The sequence below is a fragment of the Danio aesculapii genome, chromosome 10 (assembly GCF_903798145.1).
Source record: "Danio aesculapii chromosome 10, fDanAes4.1, whole genome shotgun sequence".
Taxonomy (NCBI): Eukaryota; Metazoa; Chordata; class Actinopteri; order Cypriniformes; family Danionidae; genus Danio; species Danio aesculapii.
Genome location: NC_079444.1, coordinates 36,166,414 through 36,181,008, shown reverse-complemented (window position 1 = coordinate 36,181,008; position 14,595 = coordinate 36,166,414). Strand labels below are relative to the sequence as shown.

The window sequence follows — 14,595 nt, the reverse complement described above, 5'->3', positions numbered from 1 at the left end:
TATTTAAACAAAATATTGTAACCCAAGCACAACACGCTGCGTAGTACAAAACAACACAATTCACCAACACAACAAAACAAGATGCAACATCACCTTAGACTGTAAAAGGTATGGTCCGTGACGTCACCCAAAGGTTTCTGAACAATGCAAAAGAAGCTACAAGTAGGTGCGGCCAACCGTCACCATTTTGTTCGCGCGTCATCGCACCCATGGCGGGATACCAAACAAGGGCAAAGAGGCGGAGAGTGAGCGGAGCTACAGACACCTGCTGGCATTTTGCTTAGACCTAGCTTTGACAGATTTTACTTTGGGAGAAACGCTTGATACTTCATTACCTGCGACTCGTTTGTGTTCTGACCACATGTGCTTGGTTGTGTACTATATCAATAAAGTGTTTAGACTTTTAAAAACACTGCTGTAAAACATTGAGCCACTAAGCATTGTATTTATGTTTTTCTGTTTCTTCCAAACACTTCAAATATAGTCTGTGTTAGTAAATACAAGACTATTGATGAAATCCAGGCATAACACTGTATGACAACGCTTCAGATGACTGTTCTAGAGCCTACAGCTAATCAATCTGTCAGATTCTGGAGTGTTTTACAGGTCTAAAGAAAAATATAAATCTCAATAATCTCTAAAATATAAATGATCTTAAATAAAACAAATACATTTATAGAGATGGTATATAAGTATATAACTTCACTCACCTTGGAAATGGAGGCAACTTGAACGGTTTGTGAGCACAAATAAGTTCACACAGCATCCCATATCATCTGATAATTCTAGGAAATGATCCCAAAAGGTAATTGACTGTTTAAAGAAACATTAACTAAAACATATACAATGTGTATTCTGAGCTCAGCGGCTAATTAGCCAGAATCAGCTGAGGTGACGAGACTGCAATCAGCGAGACCTAGTGGCCACTCAAGTGGCCACTCCCTTAATTATGCAGACTTAATATTTGCAGACTTAATCCCTTAATTATGCAGACTTAATATAACCTAATATAAAGGAAACAGATGAGTTATAAAAAAATTCACCCCCCTCACAGTTGTCATGAAGGCTAATATTAGCTAAATGAACCAAAATCATTCTTTGTACCAGGTTGTAAACACCCTTTTTTCCGCTGTAAAGTTGGCCATTCTAACAATGGGCTCAATAGAAATTTGCTCCATATGGAGCCAGGACTAGCGGAATTTCGATGAATTGCAGTTTTAGTTACTTCTTTATTAGCTTCCCGAGGGAAAACGGGAGGTTGCCGCTTAAACATCTAACTATAAACAACACAACAACTTGAAACACAACAGCTAGCATTTGAGGCCGTTCACATATCATGTCTTAGCACGGAAGTTTGTTATTTCTAATGTAGGCGCACATGCTTGCACGTGCAAATTCGGAGCAACATGCTTTCCAGGCACACCTAGTTGAACTGATGTCAACTTTTCAGAATGCCACAAGCACACTGCAAGTCACGTGATAAGAACTGACTAAATTGCATCATACTTTGTATGGAATATAGACATTTCGGTAGACTAATCACACAGAACACCCAAACGCTGCAGTACTTTTTTTCCGTAAATAAAGCTTATATCAGAGCTTCAGCAATGTTTTGGTAGTTTGTCATCCTCTGAGAAAGTGGTTGATGGTAGCCTAGCAATGACAGATGGCAAATGAGCACGAGAGAAAATCATGTTGAAAATGATGAAGGAAGTGCACTCACGATCTGATCACGTGGTCAGAAATCGGTCCCGATCACTTGGTTTCAGACTCTATCAGAATTGGAAGTGACTTCCCGATCACTACTCGAATATGGATCTATATACAGTATATATTCTCATTATTTTTAACACATCTATAGTTATGTGGTGGCACAAAGTTAGACCTCGTTCTTAACTTCACACAGAAACAGCAACGCATGCGGCTTGACATCACTTTGTAGCAGGAACGCTATTGGTTTAATGCCGGCAAATTAAAACAGCTTGAAGTGGAAAGCGCGAGTATGTCTGCGGTATTATAAAATTTATGACAGCATTGCCATAGCAAACTGTGAGATATGTAAACTTGGGATTGCCTGCCGGGTATTTTAAGCTGAGGTTCTATTTGTTTTTATATTAGATTTTTTAATATTTACTATTGCACTAAGGTCCAAAAGTGAAGAATAGATGTTTATTTATTACTAGATTGTTCAAGCTACCTCACATAACTGCTCTGCTTGTTTAATGTTAAAATAAGGTGAATTAAATAAAAAATAAGGAACAGGATCTGTTTCTTCACTCTTCTTTATTTTTTGAATGTACTTTAGAAGTATCGGATTAGGTCTTGGTATCAGTACATACTCAAAATCTAATGACTCAGACTTGGACTCGAGGGGAAAAAAAACCTGATTAGGACATCCCTACTTTTAGATGTGATATGTGAACTCCCCCTAATGCCTCATTCACACTAGCAGCAACTTTGTAGCTACTTGCCGCTCTGGGTGGTGATTGAAGTCGATAGTGGACATTCCCACCTTGGGGTTGCGTAGGTAACGTTTATGGTGTTATTCACAGAAAGCGAAACAGTTAAGTGCTGCTGAAAATAACCTTTGTTCAAAGAAAACACTAAATATAGTTGGAATCAGTACAAAAAATGCCAAATTACAAAGATGATCAAGAAAAAAAATGTGTTCTCTGTCATTGTGGCTATTTATCTCCTGCGAACACGGGTCTGTGTAGGTCTACAGCATGAATAATACAACTGGCCTCTGCAGGTGCTGAGAGAGGATCACATGAGCTTTACTGGAGCTCATATTGGCTGTCGCTCAAGAAAGTCGCGCTTTATTTGCATAAAGTTCTCAACTTTGTTGCATCGCTCGACATGCCTACCTGGTTGTCAACGGTCGCTGTCGCTCGCGTAAACAGAGGTCGCCGGAAGTTGCTCGCTCTCTGTTAAAATAAAATGTTGCTTGTTGCTTTGCTGCTGCGAGCCACTCGTAGTGTGAATGCAGCAACAACACGACTTGCAACACAATAAAAAAACATGTGTAACACAAAATAGCACAAACTAAACAGAACGCAACAACATGCAAACCAATCTTGGGTTTTAGGTAGCAGTAAACTGAAACTTACCTGCTTAGTTGGCAGATAGTACAGGCTTCATAGTACAGGCCCCTGATGTGTGTTTCAGATGTGTTGATTAATGCTGGATTATTTTTTGTTGTGATGCAGAAGTCGGATGTGAACATGCTGCTGTACATCGCAGACAATCTGGCCTGTTTCCCCTATCAGACTCAGGAGGAGCCGATGTTCATCATGCATCATGTGGACATTACACTGTCTGTGTCCGGCAGCAACCTGCTGCAGTCCTTCAAAGAGGTCCCTCCACTTAATTCAACTCTTTCATATTAGATGATTATTAAAATAGCATCAATTGTAGACTAGTTTTAAAAGCAAATGTCTTTTTTTTCCTATTCTGATGATGATTTTTACAATAAGAAAAAGTTGGGACAGTATGGAAAACGCGAATAAAAAAAAAGTAGTCATTTCCAAATGTATATTGACTTGTATTTTATTGCAGACTATATGAACACAAAATGTTTAATCTATTGTCAGGTCAATTTCAGCTCATTTGTAAAGATACATCCTTTCCTGTCATTCAGACCTGCAACACCTTGCAAAACAATTTGGGACAGGAGCAGTTTAGGGCTAGTAATTAGGTCAATTGGATAAATAATGATGTGATTTAAAATGAGTGGTGTTAACAGGTGATTGTAGTTATGGTACAAAAGCAGCATCCAAGAAAGCTCTACTCCTTTAGGAGCAAAGATGGACCGAGGATCGCCAGTTTGCCAACAAATACGTGAGAAAATTAATGAAATGTTTAAAAAAAATGTTCCTCAAAAAAAGATAGGAAGACATTTGGGTATTTCACCTTCAGCAGTGCATAACATAATTAAAGATTCAAGGAATCTGGAGGAATTTCACTGCGTAAGTGGCAAGGGCGCAAGCCTAAGCTGAACTACCGTGAACTCAGATCCCTCAGGCGGTACTGCATCAAGAATCTTCATTCATCTATTAGCGATATCACCACATGGGCTTTCTCAAGTACCCCAATATGTAGTTACATCCACAAATGCCAGTTAAAACTGTACTGAAGCCCTATGTTTACAGTAATTGTGTGTATTTATTAGTGTTGTTTATATTATTTAACTTCATTTAAATAAAATGTTTTGTAATTTAATCCTTTTGCATTTGAATTAGTTAGCATGATTTTTTTTAGCTACGCTATTTATTTCAGTGCTTAAACTAAAATGGCTGCTAAGTCAATTTTTCCATCTGCTATATATATTTTGTTAATTTGACTCATTTCAGTTGACAAAAGTCATTATGTTAGTTTCGGTTTTTGTTAACAAAAGACAACAGAGATTTCGTTAACGGTTATTATAGCTTTGGTTTAATTTTTGAACCTTATTTGTTTTATTCTTTGTACCAATTTTATTAAGAGCAGACACTCAGTTTTCCTACATTCTTGCCTTGTTTTTCAGTCTCTCCTGAAAGAGCCGAGGAAAGTGGAGGTGGTGAAAAAGAAGAAAAAGAAGAAGAAGAAGAAGAAGCAGAAGCAGAAGCGAGGGAAGAAGTACGGCTCTGAGGAAGAGGATGAGAGCAGTAGGAGTAGTAGTAGCAGCAGCAGCAGCAGCAGCAGTGACAGCGACAGCTCTGAAGATGAAGTTATTCATCGGCGGAAGAAACCCAGACGGACCACTGCAAACTCCGACTCCGATTCAGACCTGGACGTGGAGGATGTTGATAAAGTGATGCTGCGGCTGCCAGACAACCCCGAACCCCTGCTGGACTTCGCCAACGCGTCTCAGGGCATTCTGCTGCTCTTGATGCTCAAACAGCACCTCAAAAACCTCTACGGCTTCTCTGACAGGTGAAACACTAGTGTTCATGTGCAATCAGCTTGAATTTTTTTTTTTTTTTTTTTAATTCCCTTTTTTTTTAGACTTTTTTTTTTCTTTTCTTTTCAGCTAGAAACCAGAAAACCATCTAACCAAAAAAATGACAAAGTTGAAGGCAAATATATTAATCCTTCTGTGATTATTATTATTATTGTTATTATTATTATTTATTTATTTATTTATTTTATTAATTTTTTTATTTTTTTTCAAATAATTCCCAAATTCTGTTTAATAGAGCAAAGAAATTTCACAGTATTTCCTTTAATATTTTTTATCTTCTGAAGCAAGTTTTATTTCTTTTAGTTTGCTGGAATAAAAGCTAATTTTTTATCAGTATTATTAGTCCCTTAAAAAAATTATTATTATCATCTTTTTTTGTTTTTCAATTTGCTTCAGAATAAACTACTGTTGTCCATTGACTTACCTAATTAACCCACCTTGCCTAGTTAAGCATTTAAGGGTGTTTACACATATAGTTTGTTTTAAAAGAACTGAACCGAGTTCACTTTAAAGTGAACCAGAAAGGGTGAAAAGTGATCTCAGTTCTTCTGGTGTTCACAGTATAGTGGACTCAAAAAAGATCCCAGAACCTTTTCTGTTTCTCTTCAGAGATGATCTCAGACCCTTTTTTTCCCCACACCATAACTGTAATATTTCTATGTAGATGTCTCCATTCCCGTGGCTGTACCATAAGACCCGACCAGATTTATTGCGACGCGAAAATTAATTTCTGAATATAATGCGGTAGCAGTCGGTAACTCTGGTGTAATTTGAATGGGAGCGGGCAGTTTAACAATATAGTGCTCCAGAGTCCATTCTTATTGAACACCGGTACAGTCAGTGCTCACGACTGTTACACATGATGAACGCATGACCAGTGCTTTCTGCACATGCTTTTTTTCGCACAGCTTGTGCTTGCATCAACTGCATAACAGTCCTCAGAGTGGGCATTACCAACATGGGAGAGCAAAGTGAAGATGCTCTGTCCTTCAGCTTGAATTAGAACATGGTCAGTTTACTGTTAGGAAACCCACATCAGGCAAGTCTGATGTATGGGAGTCTTTTTCATGCGTCAGAGATGTGATAATTCATGCGCGATGTGATAATAACTTAAAGTTTTACCCTTTAGCAGTCACAAGACTGGAATCTCAGGTTAAAGACGGCACTCCTGTCTCATCACAGGGCAAACAAAACTTATATTTAGCCTACAATCCTCGCACAACCTACAGTTTTATCCAAGCAGGTATCGCTGCTGCCTGGATTACACTGGAAATAGGTTGGGTGACCTCCAAGTGGGAGGGACTTAAACCACAAGTAGGTTGGGTTTAGGTGGTGTAGGTGGAGCAGATATTAATAAAACATCAGGTTGCTGTGAGGTTGGCTTGAGGGTTGGGGTAGGTGTAGATGTTAATAAAACACGATATTGGACTCATGTACAAGACATTAAATAAATAAAAACTCCAGGTTTGTACAGCCCACTTGGAGCTCGAAGGCCCTCCCACTTGGAGCTGGCTCCGACCTCCGTTTATACCCTTCTTGTTTTATCTCTCTCTTTTGGTAGTACCCAATTTAAACTTGAGATTTTGGAAACCAGATCTAAAATTAGCGCGAATGGTCTGGTCGGGTAGAAAACGAGGTGGGGTGGGCAGCCGGTAAACAAAGGCTGAATATGCAGTGGGAGGGGTCCGGTGCGGAGTAAAATCTTGCAGGAGTGGGCGGTAACGGGACTAACGCAGACCTCTACTTCTATGAATATTGACTCGTCAAAAGTTAATCCCATAGTTACATCATAAACATTTATATATGGATGCAGAATTATCTGTATCTTAACAGTGTGACATACTTTAACACAGCTGCAGGTTTGGCTAGGTACAAATGTCAAATCGAAATGCAGAGCAGTCCGGGATCTCTTTGTTTTCACTTGTCACGAAGATATCAGACCACAAACAGACCAGCAAGATCACTTGGTTTGTTCACATATACACACTGAACCGCTCCGAGAGTATCTTACTAGTATCCTGCAACATAAGTAGAAAAATATTACATACTGTCATCATGTCAAAGACAAAAGAAATTCGTTTTTAGAAATTAGTTATTAAAACTATTATGTTTAGAATAAAAAAACGGTCTCTGTATATATTTTAACACAATTAAAAATTTACAGGAGGGTTAATAATTTTGACTTCAACTGTAGATTATATTGGGCAGGTAGTATTTTAAGTCAGATTGTATAATTTCAAGAATAATCTTGTAGTGACATAAAACATGCTTCTGGTTTCTATCCGATCCATTTGTGCGTCTCTAAATCTGCTCCCACAATTACTTAATGAATGGCTTAATCACACACACCTCTTTGTCTGTCCCTACAGTAAAATTCAGAAGTACTCGCCTACAGAATCTGCAAAGATTTATGACAAAGCTGTAAACAGGAAGGCCAACGTGCATTTCAACCCACGGCAGACGCTGGACTACCTGACCAACAGCCTGTCCAATGCAGATCTCAGCAACGACGTCAAGAGGAGAGTCGTTAGACAGTATTTAGATGTAAGCATTGCTTTTTTTTTATTATACACAATTTGCCATATAATAAGCTGTTCGGTAGGGATGGGTGATTTACAAAAAGGATATGAACATTTTTAGTTTTTGGTATTTATTATTGTCATTAGAATTAACTGGATTGATGAATAAAAATTATGTTTTCAGTTGTTATTATTAGTCGTTTTTTTATTTAATATGCAACTTTTTTATTTATAACATTTAACACTTTTTATATATAAAAATATAAAACTAGTGATTGTTTGTTTTTGTTTTTTTTTACTTTTTTTATTGATTTTTAATTACATTACAAAGCCCAGCAAACAATACAAAATATTAACTTATATAATATACTTGAATGTACTTTCCCACCCCAACATATATTAAACAGAAATAACATTTAAAATAAATGATAAAGATACAATACTTAAATAAATTAATTAATAGATTTGAATTGACCTTTGTGCAGGTGCGTATTTAATAAAAAAAAAAAAAAAAAAAAAAATATATATATATATATATATATATATATATATATATATATATATATATATATATATATATATATATATATATATATATATAGTGAAGATGCAAATCCTCTAAGTGCCATCTGAAATATATTTCTAAGATGACCATTTTTCTGATACTCCTTTATTTACGTTCACTTATTTCACATTAAAAACAATAAAAATAATGTATTAATTGACAAAAGGGAAATTACTCAACTTATACACAGAAGCTTGAGAAAAATGCTAATTTTGGGTGGAAAATTCAGATAGCACTTAGAGGTTTTTGCATCTGAACTCTTCAAATAAAAAAATAAAAATAAAAACAACACCACCCTATTACATTAAATGTTAAATTACAGTCATCTTTCCAGTCAAGACTTCCAATTTTTATCTATCTTTTTATAAAGTGACCGAAAGGGGACCACACTTTTTTTAAAGTCTTTGCTTTACCTTTGATTACATATGTTAATTTTCAAGAGCCAAATTATCAGACAGGTATTTTTCCATACAGTACCAAAACTATAATACGTTTAGCTTTAATAAAGCTGAAATTCATACATTTTTTTGGTTGCATTTCCTAATAAGTTTTCAGGATATACAGTGCTCAGCATATAAGAGTACAACCCCAAACAAATCTCTCATTTAAAGTAATATTTTCTATAGAAGGCTTTTCATTATCATATTTGGTCAAATATGTTAGATTAGTCAGTACTGAAGCCAAATCTGGAGCTTATCTAACAAAATAACTTACAATAATGGTAAAATTAGTTGCCCAAATTTTTATATTAGGGAAAAATATTAAATAATTTGTAATTTATTTTTGCAGTATTTTGCTTGAATTTAATTGTATTTTCTTTCAATTTCTAATTATGTTTGGTGACTAAAATATTAATTTGATAAATATATCTGTTTAATATATCTGTTTTGTTTAAATGCACCAAAATACATTGCCTATATTCACTGAGAAATGAATAAAAATATTTATTTTCAAGATGGGGTGTACTCAGTTATGCTGAGCACCGTACATGTAATAAACAAAGCTTTGCTAGTGATTATGTTAACTCAAATAGAAATTTCAATATTTATATTGAACGTAATGTTTTTTAGAAATATTAGCTAGACTTAAAATGTCTTTCTTTATGAAAAGTGTACATTTTACTGTAGCAACTTACTTAATAAAGAGGTAAAGTATGGGAATGATAAAAACTATAATTATTTTAAAATAAAGCTCTATGACAATACTAAAAGCGCTGAAGGATTAAATTAATAAATAAATAAATAAATAAATAAATGTATGCTACATTAATAAATGCATTTATTTTTTATTTTAATACATTATTTTATACAATATTAGTTTTTTTATTTACACCAGGGTTGATTTTTAACAAAAAAATAGGACTGTTTTTCCTATAAAAACAACAACAAACTGAAATAGAGCTGATATTGCATGCAAGTAGTGTAGACAAAACATTACTATAGACAAAACATCAGTATTATGACAATTAAAATAAATAATTAAAGCTCATTATAAATTGTAAAAATAAATTGACAATTATGATTGGTTTTGTGGTCCATGGTTTTATCAATCAACCATTGTCCAGTGTTTGCAGTTAAAAAAAGAAGTCGATTTACATGTATGCTATATTAACGACAAATAAAAACCCTACCTAGAACATCTAAAATGTATCAAAAAATAGACTGTGGATGCAAAAATAGCTCACTGAATTTATTTTTTAAACAGACATTTTGAACTGATTATCAAAAATGAATGAAAGTGACCATCTCTAAACGGTTTCCTCCACAGTTTAAGGTACTGATGGAGCACTTGGACCCGGATGAGGAAGAAGAGGAGGGAGAGGCTTCAGCCAGTTCACATGCCAGAAATAAAGCCATCAATGCTCTGCTAGGAGGCTCCAGTCCCAAGAATAATGCTGCTGAATCGTACGACGACGATAGTGAAGTGGAAGAAAAGACTCCTGGGGTACGAAGAACCACTTCTTTTCCTATTGTATGCTATTTAGTTTGGTTATACTTTAATTTTACATCCCAATGTTTACATGTGTGGATCTCACATGTGGATTAATGCCAACATCATTGCATTGCTAGTGATCTAAAGGCAGAGCGTGTTTCTCTCAGGACCAGCATTCTTCATTTTTTATACATACCAGTAATTACTCAAATTAACTATTGCTGATGTAAAGTCAAAGATAACCAGTGGTGTAAAGAGTACTGAAAAATCTTACTCAAATAAAAGTACCATTACCTGCCCAAAAATGTAGTGCGAGTCGAGTAAAAGTATCTGTTGTAAATATTACTCAATGTTTGAGTAAAACAAAGCCCTTACTCGAGTAATGAATAGTGAGTATTGCGCTGTGAAAGGCTGATGTGTTTACAGGCAATTTGTTTAGGGATGTGTAAACGTAACATTATAAAACGTTATAAAGCGCCCGTGTCTTCAGGTAGTTCAGTATGATGCAATTTGATTGGACAGGAATCTCAGGACTGATTTTTTTTTTTCTACACTACGCGACAACCTGTCGTCGATCCCATTTGTAAAAGCAACAAATAATAACTTGACTTCTAATTGATCATTCGGAAAAGTGGCAGAAGGTCAATATTTCCGATTAATCATGCGTTGAACTGCATGCCAATCATCACAAATACTGCAGAAGACCTACTGGAACCCACATGGACCCAAGATTCTCATAGAATCAGTAAAGTTTGGTGAAGAAAAGATCATGATTTGGGGTTACATTCAGCATAGGGGTGTGCAAGAGATCTGCAGAGTGGATGACAACATCAACAGCCAGTCAGAGGTATCAAGACATTTGTGCTGCCCATTACATTACAAACCATAGGAGAGGGCAAATTCTTCAGCAGGATAGCGCTCCTTCTCATACTTCAGCCTCCACATCAAAGTTCCTGAAAGCGAAGAAGGTGAAGGTGCTCCAAGATTGGCCAGCCCAATCACATGAACAATATTGAGCATGTCTGGGGTAAGATGGAGGCATTGAAGATGAATCCAAAGAATCTTGGTGAACTCTGGGAGTCCTGCAAGAACACTTTCTTTGCCATTCCAGATGACTTTATTGAGAAGTGATTTAAGTCATTGCAGAGATGTATAGATGCAGTCCTCCAAGCTCATGGGAGTCAGACACAATATTCATTCTTATTCCACTGCAGCATGACTTTATATTCTATACTGGACATTATTTCTGTTATGTGACAAGACTTTTGTCTAAGCAAAGTCAGACCTTACTGTCCTAATTCAAAATCAAGGCATGATCATATTTTATTTTGGTAAAGTAAGCGTAATCTAGAGGCTTTTGCCTTTCATATAAGCCACTTCTCATACCAAATGATCAACTAGAAGTCAAGTTATTATTTCTTGTTCCTAAAACTTTGATAGGCAACAAGACTTTTGTCAGGTAGTGTACTCAGCCAATCCCCATAGACAAGAAAAAATAAAGTAGTGACTGCAGGTTGAAGGAAAGAGAGGAGAAAAATACTGATACTGCTACTCAAGGAAAAGTACACGTTTAAAACTACTTAGTTGCAGTTCCTGAGGAAAAACTACTCAATCACAGTTATTTGAGTAGTTGTAATTTGATAACGAACATACATGCGGTGGTTCTCACTGAATAAAACTCTCTATTTGTCCTCTTCCAGTCCTCCCGGAGGTCAAGGAGAACCGGAGATTCGGCGGAGGCATCAGGACACAGGAACGAAACTGTGGAAGCCGCGGACGTCATCGCTCTGTGCTGCCCCAAATATAAGGACCGGCCGCAGCTCGCACGCGTTATTCAGAAGACCAGCAAAGGCTACAGCATTCACTGGATGGCCGGATCCTACTCCGGCACCTGGGCCGAGGCCAAGAAACGAGACGGACGCAAACTGGTGCCTTGGGTGGACACTATAAAGGAGTCTGACATTATTTACAAGAAAATTGCCTTGACGAGCGCACACAAACTGAGCAACAAAGTAGTGCAGACTTTACGTTCACTGTACGCAGCCAAGGAAGGATCTTCCAGCTAATTAAACCTGTAATAACTCTGGAACTGTTACACCCAGTGAACTCTCAGCAGCCAAACTTCATCAGGATTCAACGTTTTGTAAACCTAAAGTCAGAGATCCTACAGACTCGCAGGTTTTAAGATCCCACGTGGTATTAAGGAAGTGTTGGTTTGTTCAGATGTGAATCCTGTACATCTTTTTAAGTTAAACTGAAACGGAGCTCCTTCGCTGTTGTGCAGCAAAACCTGGTTGTTTGAAATATTTTTTTCCTCCCCCTTCACTGTATCATAGTTTAACACACAAAAACGCAAACAAAAATGTTTATATCTCTGACGAAAAAAAGAAAAAAAAGTCTGTTTAAAGAAATAAACCTAAAGTGAATGTTGGAAATTAGTCTGTTGATGTTCTTAATAAAAGTGACCTTGGAGTTTAACCTAGCGCCGGATGGATTTCTTTAGCTTAGCTCAGTTTTCCAGGGAAATAAACGTTGAAACATCTCCTCTGCTTTATGTTTGACTTCTTTTGTGCTGTAAAATGGAGTCTCCTGGACATAATTTATTCAGTTTGAAAGCAGAGCATGCAGTATCTGTCGCCGACATGGACGGGAGGGATTCTTTTGTAAATGTAGATTTTGATGTATTGGGTCAGGGTTCGGGTCTCTACTCCCCAGAGCGGGACACGGGGGACCCCAGCATGTGTGGAGGAGCAAATACTGCAATAAATTTTTTACTTCTCTTTCTTACTTGTCTTGTTTGCATTTGACTTGGATATACACATATATTTATTTACTTTTACCGAATGTTTACGAAAACATTTAGTAATTTTATTAATGATAAAATGAAGGGCTGTTAAGTTGATCTCATGACTGAATATTAAGATTTATCATAGTTATCTCCATATATGTACACTATTAATCAAAGGTTTGGGGGTTTTGTCTCTTCTTAACCCTTTATAGGGCACTCATTGAAATACTCATTGGTAAAGCCTGGAGTGTTATTGAGGGAAGACGTCTTTTATTATTTGAATATAATTTTATGCTTATGTCATTGAAGTTATATATGATTGTTTGCCACTTATTAAGTTTTGTTTGACCAAATATACAGTTTAATATATTATAAAATGTAATCTGTTTCTGTTACAGGTGAATTTTCAGCATGGTCACCCCAATCTTCAGTCTCAAGGTCTTAAAGAAATTATTTTAATGTGCTGGTTTGATTAAACATTTTCAATTCAATTCATCTTTATTTCTGTAGTGCAGGGGTGTCCAAACTTGGTCCTGGGGAGTTTAGCTCCAACCCTAATCAAGCACACCTGAACCAGCTAATCAAGCTCTTACTAGATATACTAGAAAGATCCTGGCAAGCAGGACACCGGCCCTCCAGGACCGAGTTTGGACACCCCTGCTATAGTGCTTTTACGATGTAGATTGTGTCAAAGCAGTTTAACATAGAAGTTCTGGTAGACTGAATCTGTGTCAGTCCAGTTTTCAGAGATGAAGTTCAGTTCAGTGTGGTTTAATTTTCACTGCTGGAAAGTCCAAACACTGAAGAGCAAATCCATCGATGCGCAGCTCCACTTGTCCCAAACCAAGCAAGCCAGTGGCGAGGAACAAACTTCACCAATTGACATAGTTGAAGGAAAAAAAAAACTTGAGAGAAACCAGGCTCAGTGGAGCAAGACCATTTCTTGTCAATATTAAAACCATACTACTATTTATGTAGATAACTTTCTTCAGGATTCTTTGATGAACAAAGTTTAAAAGGACGGCATTTATTTCAAATAGTATTATATTGGACATTATATGTTTTTTCTGTCAGAGTATAATTAATGTATCTTGCATTAATTTACAAAAGAAAAATTGTACTCACCACAAAACTTTTATCAAAAAATTGGCGGGTTTTGGTCTAATAAAAGTCCTAGTATAGATGGTTTGATCTCACAAGCTACATTTACATTTAGTCATTTAGCAGATACTTTTATCCAAAGCGACTTACAAATGAGAACAAGGAAGCAATTCACACAACTACAAGAGCAACAGTGAATAAGTGCTATAGGCAAGTTTCAGGTGTGTAAAGTCTAAGAAGCAAAGCATTAGTAATTTATTTTTTTGTTTGTTTTTTTTAGCTAGAATAGTTTTTCCTGAATGGACAAAGGGGATAAGGAATATAACAATGTTATTAAATATAAATATTACCATGATTGCAAAAAAATACTCTGTATAACAATAGATCATACCACAGTATGACAGTTGAATTTCAGGCTGTGTTGTGATCAAACTGCTGCGTTACTTCATAGTTTGTTCAACCACTGAAATCAGCACCACCATTGGCAGCCCAGGGTAAGTGGAAATTCTGATAATTTTGTGGGAAAAGGGGATTTTTTTTTATGTAGAATGTAAGCCAGACTCTGTAGCTAAGTTAAATGGATAGTTCTCTATGGCATGATTTATTCACCCTTCTTTTGGTCCAAACTTGTTTTACTTTCTTCTGTAGATCACAAATATATATATATATATTTTGAAGAATGCTGGAAACCCATAACCATTTGGCTTTTATAGTATTTCTTTGTCCTACTATGGAACTCAATGGTTTC

At 36.2% G+C, this 14,595-nt stretch overlaps 1 protein-coding gene across 1 annotated transcript in view; it reads left to right on the top strand.

Annotated features, from left to right (window-relative positions):
• nipblb (NIPBL cohesin loading factor b) overlaps window positions 1-12,745 on the top strand; it is a 62,503-nt gene extending 49,758 nt beyond the window's left edge. The window contains 5 exon segments of the mRNA XM_056466466.1: window positions 3,210-3,356; window positions 4,526-4,914; window positions 7,312-7,486; window positions 9,794-9,970; window positions 11,659-12,745. Coding sequence (XP_056322441.1) covers window positions 3,210-3,356; window positions 4,526-4,914; window positions 7,312-7,486; window positions 9,794-9,970; window positions 11,659-12,024 — 1,254 coding nt within the window. The 3' untranslated portion in view covers window positions 12,025-12,745.
• Window positions 12,746-14,595: the final 1,850 nt, after the last annotated feature.